This window comes from Alosa sapidissima, chromosome 16 (genome assembly GCF_018492685.1).
Source record: "Alosa sapidissima isolate fAloSap1 chromosome 16, fAloSap1.pri, whole genome shotgun sequence".
NCBI classification, from domain to species: Eukaryota; Metazoa; Chordata; class Actinopteri; order Clupeiformes; family Clupeidae; genus Alosa; species Alosa sapidissima.
The window spans coordinates 3,719,186-3,746,685 of NC_055972.1; the positions used below are offsets into that span (position 1 = coordinate 3,719,186).

General features: G+C 43.8%; 1 protein-coding gene and 2 long non-coding RNA genes across 3 annotated transcripts in view; 2 read left to right on the forward strand and 1 right to left on the reverse strand.

Annotated features, from left to right (window-relative positions):
* LOC121685155 overlaps window positions 1-1,982 on the forward strand; it is a 13,182-nt gene extending 11,200 nt beyond the window's left edge. Inside the window, exon 3 of the long non-coding RNA XR_006023275.1 lies at window positions 1,973-1,982. This is a non-coding gene — a long non-coding RNA (uncharacterized LOC121685155). The remainder of the gene's footprint in view (window positions 1-1,972) is intronic.
* Window positions 1-27,500, reverse strand: part of atp6v1ba (ATPase, H+ transporting, lysosomal, V1 subunit B, member a) — a 44,503-nt gene that overhangs the window by 9,450 nt on the left and 7,553 nt on the right. The window contains exons 2-9 of the mRNA XM_042065477.1: window positions 23,925-23,980; window positions 23,549-23,647; window positions 23,374-23,467; window positions 22,547-22,624; window positions 22,168-22,307; window positions 7,055-7,156; window positions 6,512-6,609; window positions 6,215-6,338 (exon numbers count right to left, since the gene is read on the reverse strand). Coding sequence (XP_041921411.1) covers window positions 6,215-6,338; window positions 6,512-6,609; window positions 7,055-7,156; window positions 22,168-22,307; window positions 22,547-22,624; window positions 23,374-23,467; window positions 23,549-23,647; window positions 23,925-23,980 — 791 coding nt within the window. The remainder of the gene's footprint in view (window positions 1-6,214; window positions 6,339-6,511; window positions 6,610-7,054; window positions 7,157-22,167; window positions 22,308-22,546; window positions 22,625-23,373; window positions 23,468-23,548; window positions 23,648-23,924; window positions 23,981-27,500) is intronic.
* On the forward strand, window positions 17,237-18,361 carry LOC121685153. The gene is made up of 2 exons (XR_006023273.1): window positions 17,237-17,647; window positions 18,167-18,361. It is a non-coding gene; the product is annotated as an uncharacterized LOC121685153 (long non-coding RNA).

Below are 27,500 nucleotides of genomic sequence, written 5' to 3' on the forward strand. Positions count from 1 at the left end.
GATGAGGGCTTTTAAGTGTGTGTGTGTGTATGTGTGTGTGTGTGTGTGTGTGTGTGTGTGTGTGTGTGTGTGTGTGTGTGTGTGTGTGTGGGGGTGGTGGAAACCTCTGTAGATGATGAGGGCTTTCAAATGTCAAGAGGGGTCAGAGGGCTTTTGTGTCAACGCTGGTGTCCGGCAACTCAGAGGCGTTGTGTGGTAATCCCCTCAATCAGTGTGTGTGTGTGTGTGTGTGTGTGTGTGTGTGGTAATCCCCTCAATCTGCTACTGCATGGGCATGGGGACATGACGTGGAGAGGGGAAGAGGCTCGTTTTACACGCACAACCACACACGCACGCACAACCACACGCACAATCACACACGCACGCACAACCACACGCACGCACAACCACACGCATGCACAACCACACGCACAATCACACACGCACGCACAACCACACGCACGCACAACCACACACAATCACAACCACACACAATCACACAACCACACACAATCACACAACCACGCACAACCACACGCACGCACAACCACACGCACGCACAACCACACGCACGCATAACCACACGCACGCACAACCACACACACAACCACACACAATCACGCACAACCACACACAACCACACGCACGCACAACCACACGCACGCACAACCACAACCACACACACGCACAACCACACACACGCACAACCACACACACGCACAACCACACACAATCACACAATCACACAACCACACACAATCACACAACCACACATACGTGCCTGTTACTAGGGGTGTGCATTGGCAATGCCCTCACAATTCGATTCGATTACGATTCACCAGGTAACCATTCGATTCAATTCGATTCTACGATGCATTGCAATGCATTGCGATGCATCAAAATTCTACTGCACACAACAAGGCAAATTTTGTGGTCATGAGGCAATACAAGCAGTCAGATATTGAACAGATTTTATTGGCTGCTATGTGTGTATTATCACTGTATCTTTGACATAAATGTCATTAAATAATGGAATTTCACCATTTTAGGGGCAAGGCTACTTGGCCTTCAGTTGGGCATATTTGGTGGGGGGCACAAAGGCCACATGTAAGGGCCCCAAGGCCAGAGTTAACTATACAGTAGTAGGCTATAAAAATGATCAAAGTTGTATTTAGCCTATTCACAGCAGTAGACCTGCATCACTGTAGCCTATGAAACATTACAATCTGTTATGAAATCATGTATTGAACAATTTAAGCACAGCTCAGTTTTAAGACACTCAAATAGCATAGACGCATGCTTAGCATTTTGTGATCATTAAGGCTACTTTCACAAACTCTTAGTCAGCTGTCCTCTGATTGACCAATATCTAGGCGATATTTGTAACATTTATTTTGTATTTGGCCCATTATGAAATCATGTAGAATAATTTAAACACATTGTCTTAAAGCCCAAATTTGGAGACATCCATGCATGTCGAAATTTGCTGCAAATTCAGAACTGGATTACTCTGGAACGGCTAACTGTACAGGGGACTGCTTTACACCTTTCTGTTCGGTAAGGTCAGCTGTTTATTCTGATATATGGTTTGTTATGTGTTGAACGAAGGGTTCGTGAAGTATTCCACCGAGATGAATGGGTAGGGAGATGGGCGCAGAACCTTCAGTAGAATTATGATTAAATTTAATTATATTATTCACTTAAGTGTAATTTTCATGCGAACCGTTCACCACAGCAATTAACGGCTAACATAGTTTAAAAGCTGAGAAAAGCTCTTTCATGTGATGTGATTGGCTACTTGTGATGTCTGTGTGATGAGTAGGCTCGTTCGCGAGTAGTTCAACTGAGAATGGGTGAATTTGGACGCACTTTCTTTCTTGCCGTGCGCCGTCACTTTCTCCACTGCGTAAAAAACTAAATTAATTTGCGCTGTGAATGCTAAGATTATTTTGACAGGCCATAGGCTAAATAAAAATCGTCGGACGCAAAACAGAATATTGAAAGAAGGGGGTACCAAGGCCACCGTGGCCTGTAAACCTCTGATTTTTAAAGGGGCAACAATGGCCATGGCCGTCGTGAAATTCCTACCCTGCAACATACTGCACACACAGTAACGAAGCCAACTCAGGATGCCAACGATCGACATGGTTCGTGAAGTTAGTTGTATTGCCAACGTGCTTGATGTTAGTGTGGCAGGTTTTACACACCACGTACGTCTTGTCTAGTTTCCCATTAAATTAGTAGAATCCGAAATGTGCCCAGATGTCCGCTTTCCAAGCTTTGGGTGCGTTTTTAATTACCCGTCTATCGTGGTCATCTCCCTCCGTCATCTTGATTCTTTAGTGTTGTTGTTATGCTAGCTAGCCCCTTCAGACCTGTTTTTTTTCTGTTGAGCAAAAAAAAAAAATATTCAGCTGATTTTTACTCCTCCCCAATGAAGAAATAAAGGGGAAAAAATAATTATTTGATAAATCATGTCTTTATTACTGTTTTAAATCATAAATCATGTCTTTATTACTTTTTTAATGTCCATTACAATGGACACCTCAACTAAATAGGTGTAAAATGACATGAGGACTTAGGGAAAAAACACTATGTTTTTTACATATAGTATTGAAAGTAATAATCACATATGACTTAAACATTTGGAACTGAATGTTTGCATGTGTCTAAATGTTTTTATATGTCTATGAGCAGGTCAAAACATGCACATTAACTAATGTGCCGGATTGCGTCCACACAATACCTGTGGTGCTAGTACAAAATGTTTAGAAGTTTTCAATATACACACACAGTTTGCATTGTTTTTTGCATTTTGCACTGTTGTTTTCACACAGTCTTGTGAACTGAACTGCTTATATTGAATTTTTTAATTACATGTTCCAATACGGAACACCGGGGGTATGTTTGCAACATATTTGCTTGTGTATATGGAGGGAATGTGCTTTACTAAAGTGTGTGTGCTCATTTCTCAATTTTGAAAATCGTGTGCTTGTTTTACTAAACAGTGTGTTTATTTTACTACATTGTGGGCTCATTTGCTAAATTGCACTCATTTTATTTCATCACATTCTCATTTTAATTTTTGAAAAAGAGCACACAATTTAGTAAAATAAGTGTACTTTTTAATAAAACGAGAGCATGATTTAGTAAAATGAACACACTATGTACTGTAGTTAAACGAGCGCACAATACACAAAAATGTGTGCACAATCTAGTATAACGAGCGCACAATTTAGTAAAGCGAGCACATGATTTAGTAAAACGAGTGTATGTTTTCTCAATACATAGAAAACCTTGCAATGACACCCCCCAGGAGATGTCATTGCAAGATTGTTTTTATATATAAAGATAATATATGCTCGTTTTACTGAATTATGCACATATTTTACTAAGAGTGCGTTTGTAAATTGCCACTCCATGCGCTCTGAGCCAACTCTGAAACTTTTAACCCTTTTAAAGTGTCACACTCTCAGAGCATCCAGAGCGTACTCTGGGTACTGTTATACTAACAAGAATAGATTGTAATATGGTTAGTACGGAACCCTAGAGCAGTCATTGCAAGATATTTTTTGGTATATATCCAGAAAACGTATGCTCATTTTACTAAATTGTGTACACAAGCGCATGATTTATATACATAAATCATGCGCTTGTTATACTAAATAGTGCACTCGTTTTACTAAATTTAGTAAACATACGCACAATTTAGTAAAACGTGCACACAATATATTAAAATGTTATGTAAAATGTAATAAACTAGTTTTTTGAACTTCAGAGAGCTATTCTATTTTCAGTGTCAGATTGAATTTACAAACGCACCCTAAATTGTGCACTCGTTTTACTACATAGTGTGCTCGTCTACTAAATCACTCTTTTTTGTAAATAGTGCACTCATTGTACTAAAATGTGCACTCATTGTACAAAAAAATAGCACAATTTGACTAAACGAGCCCACCATTTAGCAAAATGGACACACTATTTAGTAAACCGAGCACACATTTGACTGAATTCAGTGCACAATATAATAAAATGAGAGCACGATTTAGTAAAAATGACGACACATTTTAGTAAAATGAGTGCACATTCATCCAAAATAGCTGAAATAAATAAAAAATGCATTCAAAATTATAGCTTGGGTCTTGAGGATATGTCAGAACCTTGCCTGGTGAGTGCCTAAATGAGTGTTGGCTAACATCTCCCAGCACCTGATGTCCATTGGGATGGACATTAAACTTTGAAAAAATCCTGTACTACACTGTTATGAAATATATTCAAACTAACTTCAAATATCATCACCTGCAATGGTTAGAATTATACTGAGTGCAAATTGGTTAGGCTATCATAAACATAAATTCATATTTATGAGGGGAAAAATGTGTTTACTCCTGTTCCTATCTAGCTTCAGAGCCATGCTCGTCTTGTCTGATGTCTGAAGTGCTCTCAGATCAAGTTACAGGCCCTAACTGCATTCTGATTGGGTCATCAGGATCCAATCAGTTACAAAGCATAATTAAAATGGTGAAATCACAGATTTTCATTGGTCTAGACCCAAAAATATGTCATGTCCATTCCAATGGACGTGGGGTCTGAAAGGGCTAGTGCTGCCGCTTAGCATGTAGCTACAGGCTGCGCATGTCATTACAACGTTGCTTCGGAAATGCCCCCAGAAGTCATTTCTAACTTCACAACTTTATTGTCCACTCAAGGCAAGAAAATAAACAGTGACATAATTGATTATGGCACATTGCCGCATCGATGCTGAATCGTGCATTGTTGACACCACTCCTGTTACACACACACACGCCTCACACACAGACACAGACACAGACACAAACGTGCCTCACACAGACACAGACACAGACACACACACACACGTGCCTCACACACAGACACAGACACAAGAGAACAAGGTTCATATACAAGTAGAATAATAAATAGATTAATAAGTAGATTAATAAGCAGATTAATAAATCGATAATAATAAGTAGATTAATAAGTAGAATAATAAGTAGATAATAATAAGTAGATAAATAAGTAGATTAATAAGCAGATAATAAGTAGAATAATAAGTAGATTAATAAGTAGATAATAATAAGTAGATAAATAAGTAGATAAATAAGTAGATTAATAAGTAGATTAATAAGTAGATAATAATAAGTAGATAAATAAGTAGATTAATAAGTAGATAATAATAAGTAGATAATAATAAGTAGATAAATAAGTAGATAAATAAGTAGATTAATAAGTAGATTAATAAGTAGATAATAATAAGTAGATAAATAAGTAGATAAATAAGTAGATTAATAAGTAGATAATAATAAGTAGATAAATAAGTAGATAAATAAGTAGATTAATAAGTAGATTAATAAGTAGATAATAATAAGTAGATAAATAAGTAGATAAATAAGTAGATTAATAAATCGATAATAATAAGTAGATTAATAAGTAGAATAATAAGTAGATTAATAAGCAGATAATAAGTAGATGAAACACAATAAAGAAATATAGAATAATAAGTAGATTAATAAGTAGATAATAATAAGTAGATTAATAAGTAGATTAATAAGTAGATAATAATAAGTAGATTAATAAGTAGATTAATAAGTAAATAATAATAAGTAGATTAATACATAGATTAATAAGTAGATAATAATAAGTAGACCGTTTCTCTATATGTGCACCCCTGGAATATCAAATCCATTGCACCTGAATTTCCCAGCTTGGGCCCAGGGTTGCATCCAGTGAACACACACACCACACACACAAAACCTTGCTAATCTGGACCATTGACTCTGCTGTGAGCACGTTTGGCTAAAAGCATTCCGTGAATGCCAGCTCAGACGACGAGCCAGGCGACGAAGCTCTGGAATGCACCTGGGCTTTTGGGCCATCAGGTGAACCGGAGAGAGCTCATACCTGGACTGTGAGTGTGTGTGCAAATATTACTACACATTTCTTCACACCAAGAGAGGTGGCATCACACTACAAAGCTGCAGGACAACAAAGACAATACGTCGGCTGAAGCCCTTCATATAAATGAAATGGCACACAAGCATGCCTTCAAGGCTAGGATGTGGTGTTTGTTCAAGGCTAGGATGTGGTGTGTGTGTGTAGATGTTCACGGCTAGGATGTCGTGTTTGTTCAAGGCGAGAGAGAGAGTGAGCGTGAGTGTTGGTGTGAGTGTGAGTGTGAGAGTATGAGAGTGTGAGAGTATGAGAGTGAGTGTGTTACCTCTCTCAGAGCCTCAGCATAGGAGCTCATGTCCGTCAAGATGACCAGCACATGCTTCTCACACTGATAGGCCAGATACTCAGCGGAGGTCAGAGCCAGGCGCGGAGTGATGATGCGTTCAATACTGGACAGGGAGAACATCATTAACACACGGCTGCCACAACAACATAAACTGAAATGGTGTGTGTGTGTGTGTGTGCATGTGTGTGTGCGTGTGTGTGTGCATGTGTGTGTGCGTGTGTGTGTGTGTGTGTGCGTGTGTGTGCGTGCGTGTGCGTGTGTGCGTGCGCGACCTACGTTGGGTCATTGGCCAGGTTTAAGAACAGACAGACATTGTCCATGGAACCGTTCTCCTCAAAGTCAGACTTGAAGAACCGAGCTGTCTCCATGTTCACCTGTCAAAACAGAACCGGGGAACCGTGATTGCTCAAACAGGACAAGCCACAAGTAGCTCACACTAGTCTGCATGTGTATATGTATGTATATGGGTAAGTGTGTGTGTGTTCTTTTTTTTTGGAGCTTTGCACGTGTGTGTACACAAATTATAACAATACATACACTGTGCCCTCTGCCCCCCCCCCCCCCACACACACACACATACACACAGCTCACCCCCAAGTAGCTCACACTAAAGTGTGCATGTGTATATGTATGTATATGGGTAAGTGTGTGTGCATGTGTATATGTATGTATATGGGTAAGTGTGTGTGTGTGTGTTCTTTTTTTTGGACCTTTGCACGTGTGTGTACACAAATTATAACAATACATACATTGTGCTGGTATCAAGCTCTCTGTGCCCCCCCCCCCCACTACACACACACACACACACAGAGAGCTCACCCCCATAGCAGCGAACACAATGGCGAAGTTCTCAGAGCTGTAGTCCATCACATCTTTGGACTTCTGCACTAGACCAGCCTGCCGACAAATCTGGGCTGCAATCTGAGAGAGAGAGAGAGAGCGAGAGAGAGAGCGCGAGAAAGAGAGCGAGCGAGAGAGAAAGCGAGAGAGAGAGAGAGAGAGAGAGAGAGAAAGCGAGAGAGAGAGAGAGAGAGAAAGAAAGAAAGAAAGAAAGAAAGAAAGAAAGAAAGAAAGAAAGAAAGAGAGAGAGAGATAACATTTATTGGTGAACAGATTCAGAAACAAGTACATGATACTCAGGAAGACATCAGGTCAAAAGAAAACAGACCCCCTCCCCATCCCCCCAAAGAAACAAATAACAATTAAAAACCAAAAACCAACTCATTCCCATCAACTGAGCAAATGACTTTCTCACAGCACCAATGATCAGCAAAAACATCCAAAGAATGCATTGTCTTGTAGAAACAAAATTCCCTCTTGACATCAGTAAATTCCTGAGGATTGGCACCTGGTTTCTGATGGACTTTGTTTTTCCGTCAGACAGCATGCTCTTTTTGCGCTTAAGTGCTGTAGTATGTTCTTTACATTCATTGCATGCTACCAGTCCTTGTAGGTCTAGGATTTCCTGGTCAAGAACGGTCATCTTTTTTTTTATCGTTAGGTCCAGCTCACTTTGGCCATGATTTAAGACCATGTAAACTTGTCTCCTGAAAGGCAAAAGGTGTTTGAGCAGAGGTGATTTGCAACCAGCAGGGATTTTTCTTATCGGAGACACCAGTTTTCCAAAACGTGATAATTCACGGGCAATATAAGTAAGTAAGTATATATACTCTTTTGATCCCGTGAGGGAAATTTGGTCTCTGCATTTATCCCAATCCGTGAATTAGTGAAACACACACAGCACACAGTGAACACACAGTGAGGTGAAGCACACACTAATCCCGGCACAGTGAGCTGCCTGCATCAACAGCGGCGCTCGGGGAGCAGTGAGGGGTTAGGTGCCTTGCTGCTCAAGGGGAGAACAGGTGTGAGGGAGTCCTTAATGCCCACACCGCACTCAATGGCATCTTTAGCTCTGGTGTGAGGGAGTCCTTAATGACCACACCGCACTCAATGGCATCTTTAGCTTTCGCAACAGAACTTAGAAATCATCGCTCGATTCATCCGTGTGGCCGAGACCACACGCTCATGATGCCCCATGACTTCCAACAGCTAAACTGCACTCCTCTATACTGACATCAGAATCCACCTTGACCTCCGCAAAAAAAGAGTATCTACAAAACAAACTACACGACAAACTAAAAAAAATAGCCAAAAGGGCAACACAGAAGATAAAGTTAGAAATTCAGAGGAAGTCGCAGCCAGACGGCTATGCCCCTCACGTGTCTCACTCACAGCACTCTGCCCACTCGTTCGCACATGCGCTCAGAAAGAAAGAAAGAAAGAAAGAAAGAAAGAATTTGAATTTTGAACTTTATTGTGTTGCACAACAGCACAAAAACTCAATTAATCAATGATGCCCAAAATATATATTTTTTCTAAGAACACAACACACAAAAATAAAAAAATAAATAAAAACAATAACATCTACAGATGTTCAAAGTGCAACTTGTTGTCAATGATTGTACACAACACTTGTTTACAACACCACAAGTCTACAAAAGTCTCAAGGTCCTGCATCATTTCATAAAAACGGAAATCAACCAATACTCTAGCTTTGGCTAGAGCTGGAAACAAGACTGTAACATCATCGCCAGGCATTTGATCCACCTTATTTCTTCGGCTGACATAAATGGCCATCTTGGCCTGCCCTAAAATGAAATTCAGTAACTTGCATTCATTCTGCCTGCGTCTTGTGTACTTAAAACCAAGAATAAAAACCTCAGTGGAGAAATCTGCACCAAATTTACAAAACAAGCGCTGCAAAATAAGGAACAAAGTCCTCAGTCTGACACATTGTGAGAATGCATGAAAAATAGTCTCTCTCTGAAAACAAAAAGGACATTCCTGACCAACATTTGGATTTAAAATTGAGACAAAAGAATTGACAGCCACAGCCCCATGAAGTATTTTTTAGGAGATGTGACACCACCCGACAAGACCTTAACCCCAAGCAATCAGCGAACCCCTTCACATTCCCAAAATCAGATCCTGCCAAATCTATCACATTTTTTAAAATCACAGTCTTTGAGCTGAGAAGCATCTTCTCAAGCGCAGGTAATCCAACTTCGGAAACGTCCAAACGCGCACCCCCAATCACAGGCTCATGCAAAAGCCAGTATAAGGAGGTTACTGACCCCTGCCTTTGCACACTGAACAGGGCCCAAATTCCCAAACTAAAACAGACTGTATTTTCTGCAAGAGATCCAGTGGAGGGTCCACACAGGCTAGACGATGCCAAAAAGATGATGCCACCAAGTTGTTAATAATAAGTGTGCGCCCCCTATATGACATCTTTGGTAACAGCCACCTCCACCTCTAAAGCCGCCCTTTAACATTTACAACTGCCCCTTCCCAATTGTTTTGCATTACTTTTTCATTCCCCAGAAAGACCCCCAGATACTTAAAACCATCTCTTTTCCAACACAGCCCATCTGGAAGTTTTGGTTCCCCCTCTCTCCATTGACCAAGCAATAGAGCCTCACTTTTCGGCCAGTTGACCTTGGCCGATGAAAAAGCCCCAAATTCCCCCAGGGTACTTAAGATTACCTCTACATCCCTTTCCCCACTTATTAATACAACTATGTCATCGGCATAGGCCGATAAACGAAGGGGTACCATACAACCTGGTACATGCACGCCACTCAAAGTTTTCCTTAGTCTGTGTAACAGAGGCTCTATTGCTATTGAATATAACATCCCAGACAAAGAACAACCCTGCCGCACACCCCTTCCCACCTTAAAAGGAGCACATAAGCCACCATTAATCTTTAAGATGCTCTCCACCTCACTGTACTGAACCCTGATCTTCTGCACAAAGCCTTCACTGAAACCAAAGGCCTTTAAAACATCCCACAAATAGCTATGCTCCACCCGATCGAAAGCTTTTTCCTGATCTAGTGAGATCAACCCAACATCAAGACCCAGAGAATGGGAAACATGAAAAACATCTTGAATCAAAGAAACGTTATCAAAGATTACTCTGCCTTGTATGCAATAGGTCTGGTCCGGATGGATGACCTGTTCAATTACCTTGCCTAGCCTATTGGCCAGTGTCTTGGAAAGTAATTTGTAAATCACTGCACAAGAGCGACACGGGCCTCCAGCACCTTATGTCCGTTAGGTCTCCTTTTTTAGGGAGGAGAGTGAGGACCGCCCTACGACAGCTCTACGGCAGACGCCCTCCGGCGAGGCGGTCATTGAGCATCGCCAGTAAGTCCTCCGCTACCTCCGGCCAGAATGACTTGTAAAAATCCACTGGAATGCCATCCAGGCCAGGGGCCTTGCCACTCTCCATACCTTGGAGGGCCCTCTCCAGTTCTCCCAAAGTCAGAGCTGCATCGAGCTCGGCCAGAGACTCCATGGAGACCTGTGGCAGGCCATCCAAAAAGACATCGTTCAGCCTCTAGCTCGCTCTTGTACAGATCCTGATAAAATTGTGCGGCTCTATTCCGAATCTCTCGGGTGCCCGTCAATGGAACACCCGACTCAGAACGCAGTGAGTGGATAAATCTTTTCTGGCCGTTTTTCTTTTCCAAGCTAAAAAAGAATTTAGAAGGCACATCCATCTGGTCCATGCTACGGAACCGTGAAGGGACCAGGGCACCCTTTGCACTGATGCCAAGCAACTCAGCTAAAGTACTTTTCCTTTTTGCCAAATTATCAGTTTCATCATAGTTCCCAGCAGAATATGCCAAATTCTGAATTTCCACCAACTCTTTTTCTAGTGCCTCAACAGATCAGGTTCTGTCCCTTGTGACGTTTTGGGTGTATTGCTTGCAACCCAGAAAGTTTTGAAAACATCTCTAAAGAATGTATCATGTAACAGGGATGTGTTAAAATGCCAATATGCACTCTTTGGCTTCACAGAGCACAGGGTTATCATACAGATAACTAAATTATGATCAGAAAAACCCACAGGACAAATCAAACAGTTTCCAAAAATATTCAGGTGGTGTTTAAAACAGTAGAATCTGTCAAGCCTAGCCATGGAGAGTGTGTTGCTGTGAGCGTGGACCCAGGTGTATTGCCTCTGCTCTTTGTGAAGGATTCTCCACACATCAACTAGGTTATGCGTCTGTATGCATTGTGTGAGTGTTCTGCGGGAAAGCATATGGGGCTCAGTATGATTTCTATCTACATCATTTTCAGTGCAGTTAAAGTCTCCACCAACAAATAAAAATTCCTCACTATTGCACCCAGACTCAGCAGCGGATAAGGTATCTAGAAACAATACTCTATATGCCGCCTTCGTTGGGGCATACACACAGATAAACACAAAGACAAGATTTTCAAAACAAGCCCTAACTTTCAATAACCTTCCTTCTACAATTTCCTCAATTTCATGGGAAACTGGAGTAAAATTCTTTGCGAACAAAACCGCAACACCCCCACTAACCGAGGTGTTGTGGCTTAGTAATGAAAAACCCATCCCACTCCAATGCCCAGTCAGCTGCGTTCCCTGCATCGCTGTGCATTTCTTGCAAAAAAACATCAAGACGTTTCTGCTTTGCCAATTCATAGAGCCCCGCCCTCTTCAATGGGTCCCTTGCCCCATTCAAATTTAGGGAAGCAATTCGCAAATCACCCATGAGAAAGAGCAGAAATAAAAAAAAGACAAACGGCATGTACTTAATCATCGCAAACGACAGGGAAATAATGCTGACTGTCAGTATCACTGTTACCCAACACAGTATTTAACTTTATAACGTACTTTCTCAAACGGAAACCTTCCCTTTCTGTGAAACGCCCTTCAGCCAAAAACAACCTTGTTTTGGACATAAACTGTTCCACGTTAGGGAAATAATCGTCAATCTGGACATTTCTGGCATGTTTAGTTTGTAACAGAAATGTTTAATATCAACTACGCTGTAACACTGGGCAGGGACACCACTTGGGCGCAGAGTGCAACTGACACTACAATCAGTTTCACTCTCGCTCTCTGTGTCACCAGGAGTGAGAAGCTTTGCCTCTTTCTTTTTGGCCGGTGAATGTGCCTCCTCTTATTTTTGAGAGGCATTTTGAAAACGGTTTCTTCCGCTTCTATTTGAGAGCTTTCATCCCCAACATCATCATCAAAAGACTGATCGACATTATCCACTGACACACAACTATGCTGCGAGTTATCAGCTGGTTCAGCGCGTCCTCAACTCCTCCTGGGTCAACAGGAGCACCCTGCTCAGGGGGGCATTCTTCCGATGCAGGAGAGGCACTACTCCCTCTCCCGGTGTTTGACCCCCTCCTGCCCCAGCATGCTCCCCATTCGTATGAGTTTCAGTAGGCCTACTAGAGCCATGTCCCTTCTCAGCATTCACATCAGTGTGCAAATCATTAACGCATCAATTTGCGGAATTACCGCTCTTGTCAGGACAAGCTCGTACCTGATGACCAAATTGACCACAACCAAAACACTTCGTCATACGTGTGGTCACAAAAATCGCATAATTGAAATCATCCACCGTTATATTAAGTGTCAAATCTAGATCCTTATTATCTTTCACAATCATGTAAACATATCGCCTGAAGGACACGATATGTTTCAGGAGTGGAGATTTACTAGACATTGCTATCTTTCTGATGGGTGACACTAGTTTACCATAGCGGGACAGTGTTTGGGCAAGAATGTCATCTTTAATAAAGGGCAGGATGTTAGACAAGATTACTTTTTTAGAAGGGGTCGATAAAAGGTAGCACTGAGGTAAAAACACCGTCAATTACTACTCCGCGTTCAACAACTTCATTGGCCACGGCCACTGTTTCAAGAAACAGCATGACCACATTATTCGTGCGAGCAGCGGACAGAATTTTGTCATGACCAACCATTTCTCCTATCGCCAAACTACACTCCTCAACGCTGGCGCTGGTAGCCATTTTAATGGCATGTTGCCTCGTAAGACTATCAAACTTCCCTGTACCTGAGGCCGCCATGCTTCCAGTCAAGAAGCAGGCGCCGCAGTACAAGAGAGTACTACACTAAACACACCAAAAAACTCTAGAAAAAATAAAGCTTTGAAAACACAAAACACAAATAAGAAAAAGAAAAAAAAAGAAAAAAAGAAAATAAAGAAAGAGAAACCAGTGATTAGGGCACAGCGGCCACACACACCCAGTACTCCGCCCACTCACTCCACATGCGCACACACACACAGAGAGAGAGAGAGAGAGAGAGAGAGAGAGAGAGAGAGAGAGAGAGAGAGAGATTGACACCAATAAACCGGCAAAAACATGATTTCCAAACATGAGAATTTATAGACAACAAAAACTAAGCAGACAAAAAGTATCATGGGTAAAAACAGGAACAAAGTCATTCCCCACTTCCAGCCACAAACCAGTGAGTCAAACTGCAGTCCACCAGCGGCAGTATCCCCGACAGGGATACCGATTTTAAACACAGACCAACAGTTCAATGTAAGTATCGTACAGAGCCCTAAGGACCATGGTGGGACTTATCTTTTGAGAGCCCCTATTGCATTCCCTGGCAATACTTTTGACTTGACTCTGACTATTAAACACTATTGTGAGGGAGCGTAAAACTTATTGCGAGGGAATGCAAAAGTGTTGCAGGAGAATGCAAAAGAGGTTCTAAAACTAAATTCCTACTTCTAAAAAGATAATTCCCACCAGGGTCCTCTGGTGGCTGTGCAGCACAGTAGGTTAAATTAGGGTCCATTATTGAAACATCATCAGCATTTTTAACATTGGTTTTGTGGATAAGCATCTGAGGCAGAAAAAAAACAAATCTTATTCCACTCGAACTGGCCACTGAAGCACGTCAGATGAACCATGCCGCCTCCAGGCCACACGTCACAATGGAGACTGCTGCATTACTACGGCCTTCTTTTTGATCTGTTACATCGGTGTAAATGTGTGTGTGTGTGTGTGTGTGTGTGTGTGTGTGTGTGTGGTGTATGCGGGCAGAACAAGCTGGGAAAAAATGGCATTTTTGTGTGTGTATGCGTGAATGTTGTATAATGTGATGGCCTTGCATGTGCGTGTGTGTGTGTGTGTGTGTGTGAGAACAAGAGTAATGTGATAGTCTGTGTGTGTGTGTGTGTGTGCGTGTGTGTGTTGATCCGTGGTGTGGCCTTGCTGTGAACTCTGACCAGGAACACCTGTTCTGGGCAGGAGAGAAAAGCCAGAAGTGACCTTCTGACCTCTACTTAATGAAACAAAAGAGTTTTTTAATATCATGCAGGGACTCCACAGAGAAGTCCTCTCCTGGTCACTAGCCATCAGACCCAGCACAAGTCCTGGCCCGTTTCCTGTGTGTGTGTGTTTTTTACTGTACGCCTGCCTCTCTTCATTTAACGCTTTTGCTTTTGATTGGATTTCATCTGTTGTCATTGAAGAGGACTGTGGAAAAGTTGCCCTCCAGTTAAACTTTTCCCCAAATGCTCCCGACGTTGTCCCTACACATAACTGACAAACATTTCCCGACACACACCTGCACACGGCACTTGGCAAGTTCATTACACGCGATACCGGTTTAGCGCGTTCTGAACACATTCATATTTCACCGTCACATAGCGTCACACATATTTCTGTACTCACCAGTCTTCATCCACAACATCTCCGCAAGCCGCGAGGTACCCGCTGGTTTTGCTCCACCAAACATTTCCACCACACGCACCAGTATTCCCACGCCATAGCATCTACACTGACTGCATTCACTTCCTTGTTGTGTGTCCCGCCATCAATGGTCCCCCGAGAAAACCCGAACTGTCAAAGTTGCAATCTTTTTGTATTTTTTGTTTTGATGGCGTGTCTGTAATTGTGGTTAGGGTTTTGAACTGGTTTTAGGGAAAGAGAAAGTATATATATATTTTTATAGCGTAAAATAAGGGTAAAATTGTTAGGATCAAGGCAAGTTTATTTTTGTTATGATTAATGTCTTTATTTTGTTAATTGTTTGTGCACTACTCTCCCACCATTTTGAGTGACGTTTCTAATGGGTAGGCCCATAAAAAGGCTGAGCTTCTGTCATTCGAGAGAGAGTGGCATAGGGAGAGCAGCTTGCTGTGAGGCTGAGTCTGGTTTGGTTTGTGAACATTTAACTCTTTGAATCCCTATTAGTTTTGTATTGGTTATTTTGTTTAGTTAAGTCTTTAAGTGTGAGCAACCCTCGTGTTGATTTTTGTTTGTAGCCTTTTTTCAAAGTTTTTGTTTATCACTTTTGAACACTGTAAATAAACCAGCACTCTTAGCACAAAGTTTGCACTTGTCTGTGGTTCGTCAATGTCTTCGTGTACCTTGGTTGCCTGAAAGAGCGCGCATCCCCTTTGTGAGTTTGGACCGTGAGGTCTCATTCTTCACAAGGACACAGAAGCACGCACGCACGCACGCAATCCTGAAAATGGGCACAGCACTGCAGTCTCCAATGATTGTGTGTGTGTGTGTGTGTGTGTGTAAACAAACAAACAAAACCAATAAAAACAATTGAACAACAAACAAACGCATGTGCCTGAATGTCCATAATTGCAAAGGGACCATAGAGGCCTTTCTGAAGAGTGGGACTGGTCACTCACTAGCTGTCTGTGGGACTGGTCACTCACTAGCTGTCTGTGGGACTGGTCACTCAGTGGGACTGGTCACTCACTAGCTGTCTCTGGGACTGGTCACTCAGTGGGACTGGTCACTCACTAGCTGTCTCTGGGACTGGTCACTCAGTGGGACTGGTCACTCTGCCAGACAGCAAAGGGGAAATGGGAGGTCAGAGTTTCCAGTGTTGAGCAACAGTCACGGGACAGTGACTGACCCCTTAACTCGCTCATCACATGGCAGCTACAGAGGGATTTCAATCTGTGTAAATCAGCTGAGTGTGTGTGTGACTGTGTGTGTGTGTGTGTGTGTGTGTGTGAGTGAGAGAGAGAATCATCTCTTTCTCAATCCTTGTTATCTGTTCCTGTCTGAGTCTTTGACCACATCTGCATTTCTCTTGCTCAATGCATGGGAGTGGTCAGTGCTGTGCCACCCTGCTAAAGTTGACTAAAAAGAGGAACAAAAAAAAAAACATCTTTTGGAAATAGTGTAGTGGTTTAGGAGCTGGGCTAGCGTGCTGTAGCCTGAAAGATATGGGGTGGTGGTAGTGTAGTAGTGGTTTAGGAGCTGGGCTAGTGTGTAGTAGCCTGTAGGGTGGTGGTAGTGTAGTGGTTAAGGAGCTGGGCTAGCGTGCTGTAGCCTGAAAGATATGGGGTGGTGGTAGTGTAGTAGTGGTTTAGGAGCTGGGCTAGTGTGTAGTAGCCTGTAGGGTGGTGGTAGTGTAGTGGTTAAGGAGCTGGGCTAGCGTGCTGTAGCCTGTAGGGTAGTGGTAGTGTAGTGGTTAAGGAGCTGGGCTAGCGTGCTGTAGCCTGTAGGGTAGTGGTAGAGTAGTGGTTAAGGAGCTGGGCTAGCGTGCAGTAACCTGTAGGGTAGTGGTAGTGTAGTGGTTAAGGAGCTGGGCTAGCGTGCTGTAGCCTGTAGGGTGGAGGTTAAGGAGCTGGGCTAGCATGCAGTAGCCTGTAGGGTAGTGGTAGTGTAGTGGTTAAGGAGCTGGGCTAGCGTGCAGTAGCCTGTAGTGTAGTGGTTAAGGAGCTGGGCTAGCATGCAGTAGGCTGTAGGGTGGTGGTAGCGTTGTGGTTAAGGAGCTGGGCTAGCGTGCAGTAGCCTGTAGGGTGGTGGTAGTGTAGTGGTTAAGGAGCTGGGCTAGCGTGCAGTAGCCTGTAGGGTGGTGGTAGTGTAGTGGTTAAGGAGCTGGGCTAGCGTGCAGTAGCCTGTAGGGTGGTGGTAGTGTAGTGGTTAAGGAGCTGGGCTAGCGTGCAGTAGCCTGTAGGGTGGTGGCAAGGGGGCAGGCGAATTCTCGGAAGTAGAAGCATCGATGTAGCGGTGGTTATCAACTCTCTGCTAACCCCATAGAACGCCCATTCATTTAGGATTTTTTTGAACTCCCATAACTTCATATAACATATATCCTGTGCCGATATTGTAGCTTCTGTGTTATCTATGTAACCCACCTTAAAGTTTGGTTACTAAGACCATAACTTTAGTTTTAGAACAGTTTGAGTTCAATAAATATTTGAATATATAAATAGAATAAATATGAATAAATAGCAAGAAGCTGAGTTTACATGATTATATGTATTTCTTTTTTGGTCTGCTTGAAAGTGCAGGTATTCTAAAATACTTTTATTGTGGTATAGTCATCTCCTAGGTGACGGGTTTGTTTTTCACTCTCGAGACTCCACTTGAATGAAATTGATTAGACGTTACTGATAATCCTCTTAAGAAAATGAATACTAACTTTATCTAACTCTAATCTAACTTTTTCTAAATCTATTGAATCATCTTACCTTTCCTTATATCTATTTTTCTACGGATTGTTGAAGACCTGTGTTGTTTGAACCTCGAACTCCTGTGTTGTTTGAACCTCGAACTCCGGTGAGTTAAAATACTTCGCTAGCATTCTGCTAGCGAGTGATTAGCACCGTTAGCTGATAGTGCATTCAAGTCAATAGGATGATTAGCATGCTAGAAAACTGAGCTAACTAATTAAAAACCAATCGGAGATGCTTTTACTTTATTGTTCTTTTAAGTGCTGCTATTGTAATAATATTGTCTTTAAGTATGTTTTTGAGTAATAGAGAAGTTGTTAATGAATATATTGAATTACATGATTTTAAATATATGATCGTTGGTAGTAACGAACTCCTAAGAGATAGGAGACGTTAATATTAGAATGTTTAGAGGAGCGCGCACAGTAGTAGCCTGTGTGTGTGTGTGAGTGAGAACGGCACCTCTTCTCTCATTACCAGCGACGCTAACGTCGTAGTTTGTGCCTAGTTAAGTTAATAGGACTTAATTGAACTGGAATTGTAGTTCAATTGGAATTTAATGATATCTTACGACTCTGATATTGAATATATATCCTTAATTGTATTCTCAAACTGCTGTATGCAGATTGGTTTTTTATGTACACTGGAACACTGGATGGCGAGTCAGTCCCCTTGGATCGATTGATTTGTTCTACCCTTTCATACTGGATAACCAACCCCTTGAACTGCCCTTTCATACTGGATAACCAACTGGATAACCAACCCCTTGAACTGCCCTTTCATACTGGATAACCAACCCCTTGGATCTGTTCCCTGGATACAGATAAGCCTTCACACATACACTGACATTGTACACTCACACCACCTTACCCGGGTATTTCTTTTCTTTTGGACATTTGAGTTTTTAACTATTGATTTGATACTTTGCATTTTTAAGAGCTCTTTTATTATTTTATAGGGGTTTGTATTTATTTACTATTTATTTTCTATTTACCAATGTTTCCTCTTCTTTTCTCATAGAGAAAATATATTCTTGCATTTAATAAACCTGCATTATTTATTTATAACATTTTACATACTGGTGTCCTTGTCAATTTACTCCCCCCTTAATGCCGAACCTAGAACTGGCCTAAACTTAACAGTAACTCATAGAAGCACCTCCTTTTACTTTAAAGTGCAATTTATTATTAAGTAGAGTAGAGGGGTGCTACATCTACATAAACAATAAAAGGCAAAACAAGACTCGACTACCTCATACGTAACGTTAGGTTCCCGTAAGAAGAATGTTTAGCATGTCCGTTTGAAGGGAAGCTAACGCACCGAAGGGAGATAACCGTATTGTTTGGATAAGAAGCGTAGTCCAGCCAGCACGGAAACTCGTGAACAAAGCTATGTAGCCTACAATAGCATTGTATGTTAAGGTAAAGCACAGAGGCAAGTAAACCTAATGAAAAACAGTAGTTTTACCGTTAGGTAGTCTAACGATAATCATTTCAGAGGTTTTCGATGGATTGACCGTAGGTCAGAAAAGTGGAAAGAAGATTAGCTTCAAGGCTATAACTTTTTTGTTTTGTTTTACCATGACTGTTTTTGAAGATGATCATGTGTGGTAGTTTCAACATAAACACGACTTGATATCACTTGTGAGGACGATATTAATAATAATAATAATACATAAATAAATGTTTAACTTTGAAATGACTTTGAAGGCGAAGGAAGTGTGATAAGAATTTCTGTGCATCTATCATATGAGTTACAATATTTAGTTCGATGGCTAACGTCACGAAGTTAAGTGTGAGTCTGCGCAGTACTGGGGGGGACCAACTGAAAAATCGTTCAATTTGTGTCAGTGCCCTCCCATTGAGAACGACGGAGTCTGATCGTCCATTTCTTTTACTGTCTATGGGTGGTGGTAGTGTAGCCTAGTGGTTAAGGAGCTGGGCTAGCATGCAGTAGCCTGTAGGGTGGTGGTAGTGTAGTGGTTAAGGAGCTGGGCTAGCATGCAGTAGCCTGAAAGTTGTGTGTGTGTGTATATATATATATATATATATATATATATATATATATATATATATATATATATATATATATATTTATATTATGCTCTCGATTTCTGGAGCGTCACAAAAAAAAAATACACTTTCTCTACAAATATACTCTCTCATGCACGCACGCACGCACGCACTTCAGCAGCGCGTCATGCACTACTGTCCCCTGGGCACAAAGCAGTGGGATTCTTCAGTGGACAAATGTTTGCAGAAGGACGAGAGTGGGGACGATTAGGGGCGGCTGAAGGAGGCTGCAGGACGCATCGCACAAAGGCCCGCTGACCACAGCACTCCTGGGAGGGGCCCCCGCCGCACAAAAGGGATCCACACCCCCACATACACACACACACACAGGTGCTCGAAAGAACCTCCATCTCAAAGCCTCCACAAGCCTCTATGCTCCCTCCAGAACAAAGGTGTGAGTGTATGTGTGTGTGTGTGTGTGTGTGTGTGTGTGTGTGTGTGTGTATGTGTGTGTGTGTGTGTGTGTGTGTGTGTGTGTGTGTGTGTGTGTGTGTGTGTGTGTCTTTCTCTTCAGTGTCACCAGGACATCTTCACCATCACTGCTTTTTTAAACTGAAAATACTTGAGTTCTAGTTCCAGTGAATGAGGTGTGTGTTGGCCAGATGTTTGTGTGGCCCTGAACAGGCGAACAAAGGCTCAGAGTCCTCTCTGCGTCAGCGGTGCCCATTAATAGCCCTAAAGGACTCTTCAGGTGCCCTCTCAATTGACCACTTCTGGCCGAGTATGTCCTTAGACTATGGCCCACATTATATTTCATTTTCTATATTTATTGTCTGTGTGTGCGTGTGTAGACATATTGGAAACACCAGTATACACCCCCACCCACACACCTTTTGATACTTTAAAGACAGAGTTGGGGCTCTAAAGTAGGTTAGAACTTTGATTTAGAGAGAGAGAGAGAGAGAGAGAGAGAGAGAGAGAGAGAGAGAGAGAGAGAGAGAGAGAGAGAGAGAGAGAGAGAGAGAGAGAGAGAGAGAGAGAGAGAGAAAGAAAGAAAGAAAGAAAGAAAGAGAGAGACAGAGAGAGACAGAGAGAGGGGGAGGTACAGTAGAGGAAGAGCTGGATTATGGACATGAATAAGGTCTAAGGGCTCCCATCAGCAAAACAAGCCTGGATATGGACATCCCACTGCCCACACACACACGAAACAATTACATCACCAATCATTACTGTACACACAGATACAAATTCACACACTAACATCAAGTTCAATCAGTGTTTCCCATACATTGACTTATTTGTGGCGGCCCACCACAATATCAACATTGACCACCACACAATGATTTTCCAGGTTGTACTACATTGTGCTTAAATCTGATTAGCATCATAACCACGCTGCGCTAATTTGTTAAAAACTGTTCGGCAACCCTACCACCACAAATAGAATTTAATTCTGTGGGAAACACTGTCAATGTATTCTTGTGGTAGTCCCAAAACTGCAACAATTATTTTACATTCAGCATTAGAAGAAATGTTCTTCCATGTTTCCTTCATGAACTCTCTGGATGTTGCAGGTTTGTTTATCGATTTCCTTTTGTCTTGAGCGCTTGTTTATCGTTTTCCTTTTGTCTTCCATTCCAGGAACTCTCTGAATACCAATTTTCCAAACAAATATCTCTTTCTAAAGAACCATCAGTGTGGCCAAATAGGAACACAAATGCAGGAAAGTGCGTGAAGACTATTACGGGAGGGAGCGCGATCTGTTCAGCCTTTGCTGGTGCTTTGCTGGTGCTCACAGAACAGAATACATGAATTGAGCTCTTTGCTCATTCAAAATTTGTGTGGAACACCACAAACACTTTGTTGACCTTGCTCGGCGGTTCATTCTGCACGCTTCTTATAGGGGAGGAAAATCCTTGGCCCCACTCATTTCAAGACTATGCCAGTCAACAACTGCACTTCTAATAAGCGCAGTGCATGCGCTCACAGAATAACAGGCAGGGGTCAGGTGGTCAAGCCGCAAAGCTAAGAAATGTTAAGGTCTCTCCGTTTTTGTTGGCCAATCCGAGGCGTGCGTGGATGCTGCTGGCAGCAGGAGCGGCTGGTGCGCCTGGTCACCTCTCTTCTTTGTGCTGAGAGTGGAGAGGCTCTCACATTTAAATATGCCAAACACACTAATGTGCTATTTACTCAAATTCCTCTGTGTGTGTGTGTGTGTGTGAGTGTGTGTGTGTATGTCAGGGACAAAACGCCACACAGCAACATCAGAATAGAGCCATCAGACCGCTCGCTTTCTGTTAAATACAAAATACACTCACAGCAGACTCACTGTCAATTAGCCAGGGTAAGACTGTAGAGGAGGCAGAGCTGTTGTGTTTGGAGAGAGAGGAGGCAGAGCTGTTGTGTTTGGAGAGAGAGGAGGCAGAGCTGTTGTGTTTGGAGAGAGAGAAGGGAGAGGAGGCAGAGCTGTTGTGTTTGGAGAGAGAGGAGGCAGAGCTGTTGTGTTTGGAGAGAGAGGAGGGAGAGGAGGCAGGGCTGTGGAAAGCTGCGAGCTGTCGTGTGGTCAGTTGCTGTCGTGTGGTCAGTTGCTGTGGGCACCAGGCTGGTGTCGTACCTCGTTGTGGGGCAGCCCGGCGGCGGAGAAGATGGGGATTTTCTGGCCACGGGCGATGCTGTTCATGCCGTCGATGGCGGAGATCCCCGTCTGGATCATCTCCTCGGGGTAGATACGACACTGAGGGTTGATTGGCTGGCCTGGAGGCGGTAACCCATGGAAACCAGTTTTAAACTCCTCTGGGACAGCAGGCTCAGACTAAAGGCATCATACTACCAGACTGACAACATAGGCATTTCAAATGTGCTACAGCAATTACGCATATCAAAGTAGATACACTGAGTGCATTCACTCACTGGTTAATGTGATGAAACTGCATGGTAGTGTGTGTGTGTGTGTGTGAGATTCACTCTTAGAGTCCAGTGCGCAGTGCTCTTACCCATGATGTCCAGATAGTCCTCAGCCAGGACAGAAGGCCCGCGGTCAATGGGCTTCCCAGAGCCGTTAAACACACGCCCTGCACACACATCCACGTCATCGATCAGATCAACAAAATCCACATGGTGTGTGTGTGTGTGTGTGTGTGTGTGTGTGCTCGCAGATGTGACCTTGTGTGTGTGTGTGTGTGTGTGTGTGTGTGTGTGTGTGTGAGCATGTGTGGTAGGGCCTGCATGATGGTGTGTGCGTGCGTGTGTGTGTGTGTGTGTGTGGGGGGGGTTGCATGATGGTGTGTGTGTGTAAGTCTGGATGATGGTGTGAGTGTGTGTGTAAGCGCGCGTGTGTGTGTGTGGGTCTGCATGATGGTGTGTGGGGGTGTGTGTGTGTGTGTGTGTAAGCGTGTGTGTGTGTGTAAGCGTGTGTGTCTCTTACCCAGCATGTCCTCAGAGACGGGCATTGTGTGTGTGTGTGCGCGTGTAAGCGTGTGTGTGTGTGTGCGTGTATAAGCGTGTGTGTGCGCGTGTGTAAGCGTGTGTGTGTGTGTGCGCGTGTGTGTGTAAGCGTGTGTCTCTCTTACCCAGCATGTCCTCAGGGACGGGCATTGTGTGTGTAAGCTTGTGTGTGTGTGTGTGTGTGTAAGCGTGTAAGCGTGTGTGTGTGTGTGTGCGCGTGCGTGTGCAAGCGTGTGTAAGCGTGTGTGTGTGCGTGTAAGCGTGTGTGTGTGCTTGCGTGCGTGTGTGTGCGCGTGTGTGTGCGCGTGCTTGCGTGTGTGTGCGTGCGTGCGTGCGTGTGCTTGCGTGCGTGTGCTTGTGTGTGTATGTCTCTTACCCAGCATGTCCTCAGAGACGGGTGTGCGGAGGATGTCACCGGTGAACTCGCACGCTGTCTTCTTAGCATCAATTCCAGAGGTTCCCTCAAACACCTAGAGAACACACAACAACAGGAGTCACCTAACGCTCAATCAGTCATATCTCTAAACTACACTACACAGAATCCCCCTCACCTGGACCACAGCCTTGGTCCCAATCACCTCCAGAACCTGGCCACTCCTCCTGGTTCCATCCGGCAGGGTGAGGTGGACGATCTCGGCGTACCTGGGGAACTTCACACCCAACACCACACACAGGTGAGACTTTCCACTACGCATGTGTTCTCTCATGTTCTAAACACAGGTGAGACCTTCCACTACGCATGTGTTCTCTCATGTTCTAAACACAGGTGAGACCTTCCACTACGCATGTGTTCTCTCATGTTCTAAACACAGGTGAGACTACAGGTGAGACATTCCACTACTCATGTGTTTACTCATGTTCTAAACAAATGTCAGAATTGCACATCATTCACTTTTGAAGGCACAGAAACGTGTGAGGTCCATCTACCTTGACATTGTCCAGGATCACCAGAGGTCCGTTGACCCCAGACACCGTGGAGTAAGCTGGAGAGAGAGAACATGTCAAATATCCATACAAGACACCTCTTAATCCTTTTTTTTATTATCATCTTTCTTCTACCATTGCACAATTTCTCTTCCATCTATTGTTTTTATTTATGTTTCTATTCTTAAGGTTCACTGTTTAACGATTATTGTCTTAATGTTCCCACTCGGCGGTACTCTATTTGTTCAAATGTAAGTACACTTTATCTTCTGTTGTCTTTTTGATGCACTTTGCATAGCTATGCTGCACAAGAGGAGCTATACTGACTGACTGCAGATCTTACTTGCATAATGTATGTTCGTGTGTGTGTGTGTGTGTGTCTGATTGATTGCAGATTTTACTTTCATAATGTATGCAAGTAAAAAACACACACGAAAGCATAACAATCAAATCAAAAGATTCTGGCGTTTTCTGTGCCCAGTGGAGATTTCTGAGACGCTGAAGGGATTTCTTCACTCTTACTGTAGCTGCTGTGGTCTTGGTCTCCACCAAGACTAGAGCAGAGCCGTGGCGTGTATGGTGGGGCTCGACAGTGAAAGGCGTCCATCACAGGTTAATGAACAGAGCAGTCATCACAACGCCAAGGCCCCGCGTTTGCCAAACAGTGACCTTTGCGGGAGGATTTTCCAAGGGGGCTTTTTAGAATGCATTTCCATGTCCAAATGCAAGGGGAAGGACAAGTGGGCATGCAAAACTGACCCCCAAGACACACCGATAGGGTCAAATGATCACTTCCTGCCTGTCTGGGCGGCCATTAGCCTACGCGGCCAGGGGACATGAATGTCAATGATTTCAGGGCCATTAGGGAGGCAGCCCACTTACAGAAATGGCAAAGTTTGAAGCACCACTGGGGCGTTGACATGGAAAATAGATGGCTTCAGAAATAACTAACATTAGACATTAAAAGTGTGTGTGTGTGTGTGTGTGTGTGTGTGTGTGTGTGTGTGTGTGTATCAAAGTAGTGCTGCTCTGCAATCTTGCGGCTTTTTGTGCATGTGTGTACACAGGTTCAGGAACTTCCTGGTTGGCATAAAACCCAGAATTCGTCCCTTTTCTGAGTGGAAAATGGAGGAGAGGAGAGGAGAGGCTTGGACAGTAGTGTGTCCTGCAGGTCTTCCACCACAGCCCTGGCCCCGTGTTTGTGTGAGCTTCCACCAGAGCCCTGGCCCTGTGTGTGTGTGTGTGTGAGCTGTCAGTCTCTGGGCTGATACCAAAGGCCAGTGGAAACGCCAGTAGACTGCAGCTCACACAGCACACTAGAGGGCCACAGGGGGCCCCACTATGCTACTAATTAACAGCGGCCAACAAAATAACCCACCGCCGCACAAAACGCCTGTTCCCACACACACACACACACACACCTGCGCTTTAGCCCCCATTAGCCAGGGGGGAAAAAACAGTGAAAAGAGAGAGAGAGAAACTGAATAAAGGGCAGAGTGGGAGACAGACAGGGACTTGAGACAGAGAGAGCCAAGACAGAATAGGGTTGCAAGGCTAGTCTTATACACTCCTTTCATCACCAACACCACCAATCACAAGACAGAATAGGGTTGCAAGGCCTGAAAAATATAAACACACACACACACACACACACACACACACACACTTACTTCTATTCTAGTCTTGCACTGATGCCTCAACAAGGTTTGGGAACAGGGCAGAACTAAATGACAGTAAACACAGCGGACTGGGTGACTGGTCATCTTTTTCCTCGTTTACAGGGTGCTATGTGAAGTCGGTTTAGTTTAAAACATCCAAAAATGCAACAGAATGTGAAGATTTGTTAACGTCCATAATGTCATAATAGCCTTTGGTCTGTGCTGCCCAGATATCCACTGAGACTAGCATTCAAACCGACTAGCGTTCAAACCGACAAGCGCTCAAACCGACAAGCTTCGGCACGGCTCTCTTGTAACACGTGACATATTACTGAAGCAGTACACAGACAGTGCTGAATGAGTGAGTCTACTTAAAGGCGCTCTAAGTCAATGTTGGGTAACGTCACTTCTATTGACATTCAAACAAAACAGAGAGCTAGCTTGCTACTCCCTCTGTCTGAGTATACTGAGTGCTGAACGCGTGAGTCTACTGAACGCGTGAGTCTACTGAGTGCTGAACGTGTGAGTCTACTGAACGTGTGAGTCTACTGAGTGCTGAACGCGTGAGTCTACTGAACGCGTGAGTCTACTGAACGCGTGAGTCTACTGAACGCGTGAGTCTACTGAACGCGTGAGTCTACTGAGTGCTGAACGCGTGAGTCTGCTGAACGCGTGACTACTGAGCGCTGAACGCGTGACTCTACTGAGCGCTGAACGCGTGACTCTACTGAGCGCTAAACGCGTGACTCTACTGAGCGCTAAACGCGTGACTCTACTGAGCGCTAAACGCGTGACTCTACTGAGCGCTAAACGCGTGACTCTACTGAGCGCTAAACGCGTGACTCTACTGAGCGCTAAACGCGTGACTCTACTGAGCGCTAAACGCGTGACTCTACTGAGCGCTAAACGCGTGACTCTACTGAGCGCTAAACGCGTGACTCTACTGAGCGCTGAACGCGTGACTCTACTCAGCGCTGAACGCGTTATTCTACTGAACGTGTGAGTCTACTAAGTGCTGAACGCGTGAGTCTACCGAGCGCTGAACATGTGAGTCTACTGAGTGCTGAACGCGTGACTCTACTGAACGAGTGAGCTGAACGAGTGAGAGAGAGAGACTCTGCACACTGCAGGTCTGTCTGAGGTGAAGAGACAATGGAACAGGTGAGACAATAGAACAGGTGAGACAATGGAACTGGCCTGCCATCGGCAAGGAGCATCTACTGTAGGCTGTACGGAACTGAACTGAACTGAAGAGGCCATGTGTTCACTTTGCTGGCCTCGAGTGCACATCCTCCTGCCGAGGGACTTCTCACCAGGCTTCAAATGGAACACTTTTCTGCCATCTCGGAGGTTAGTTTATTAACTGCGACTTCACAAAACAGTGTGAAAACCTGGCCCCAAGGATTGAGCTTACAGCAAACACAATCTTCTTCATTGTGTGCCGAGAGACCGAGATTCCCAAACGCACAACGGGGAAGTAAAAAGGGATGCAGGAAGGGTTGGGAGAAAAAGACTCAGCCAATCAGAAGGCCTCCTGGCCGCTCTCGTCGTCCGTGAGTAGCGGCTAAGCGCTGGTCGTCACACTGGTGTGGTAAATAAGGCATTAGGTTCTCATAATTACCCTTATTAGGCTTCAAGAAAACCACCAGCACATCCAACAATGTGGCCTCGGCGCAGGCTACATCTCTTTACCGATGCAGAAAAATACACGCTTTGTTCAAATTCCTTCCTTTTTTTCACAAGACATTATGGGCTTTTTCCATTCCTTGCACGCACACACATGCAACCCACACGCACGCAGACGCAGACACACACACACACACACACAACCATCTCCCAGTGCTCTTCTACCCCTCAGACAAATTGCAGAATGTGCTTTGCTTGGACGCGTTTATAAATGGACTTAATAGCCACACTTACC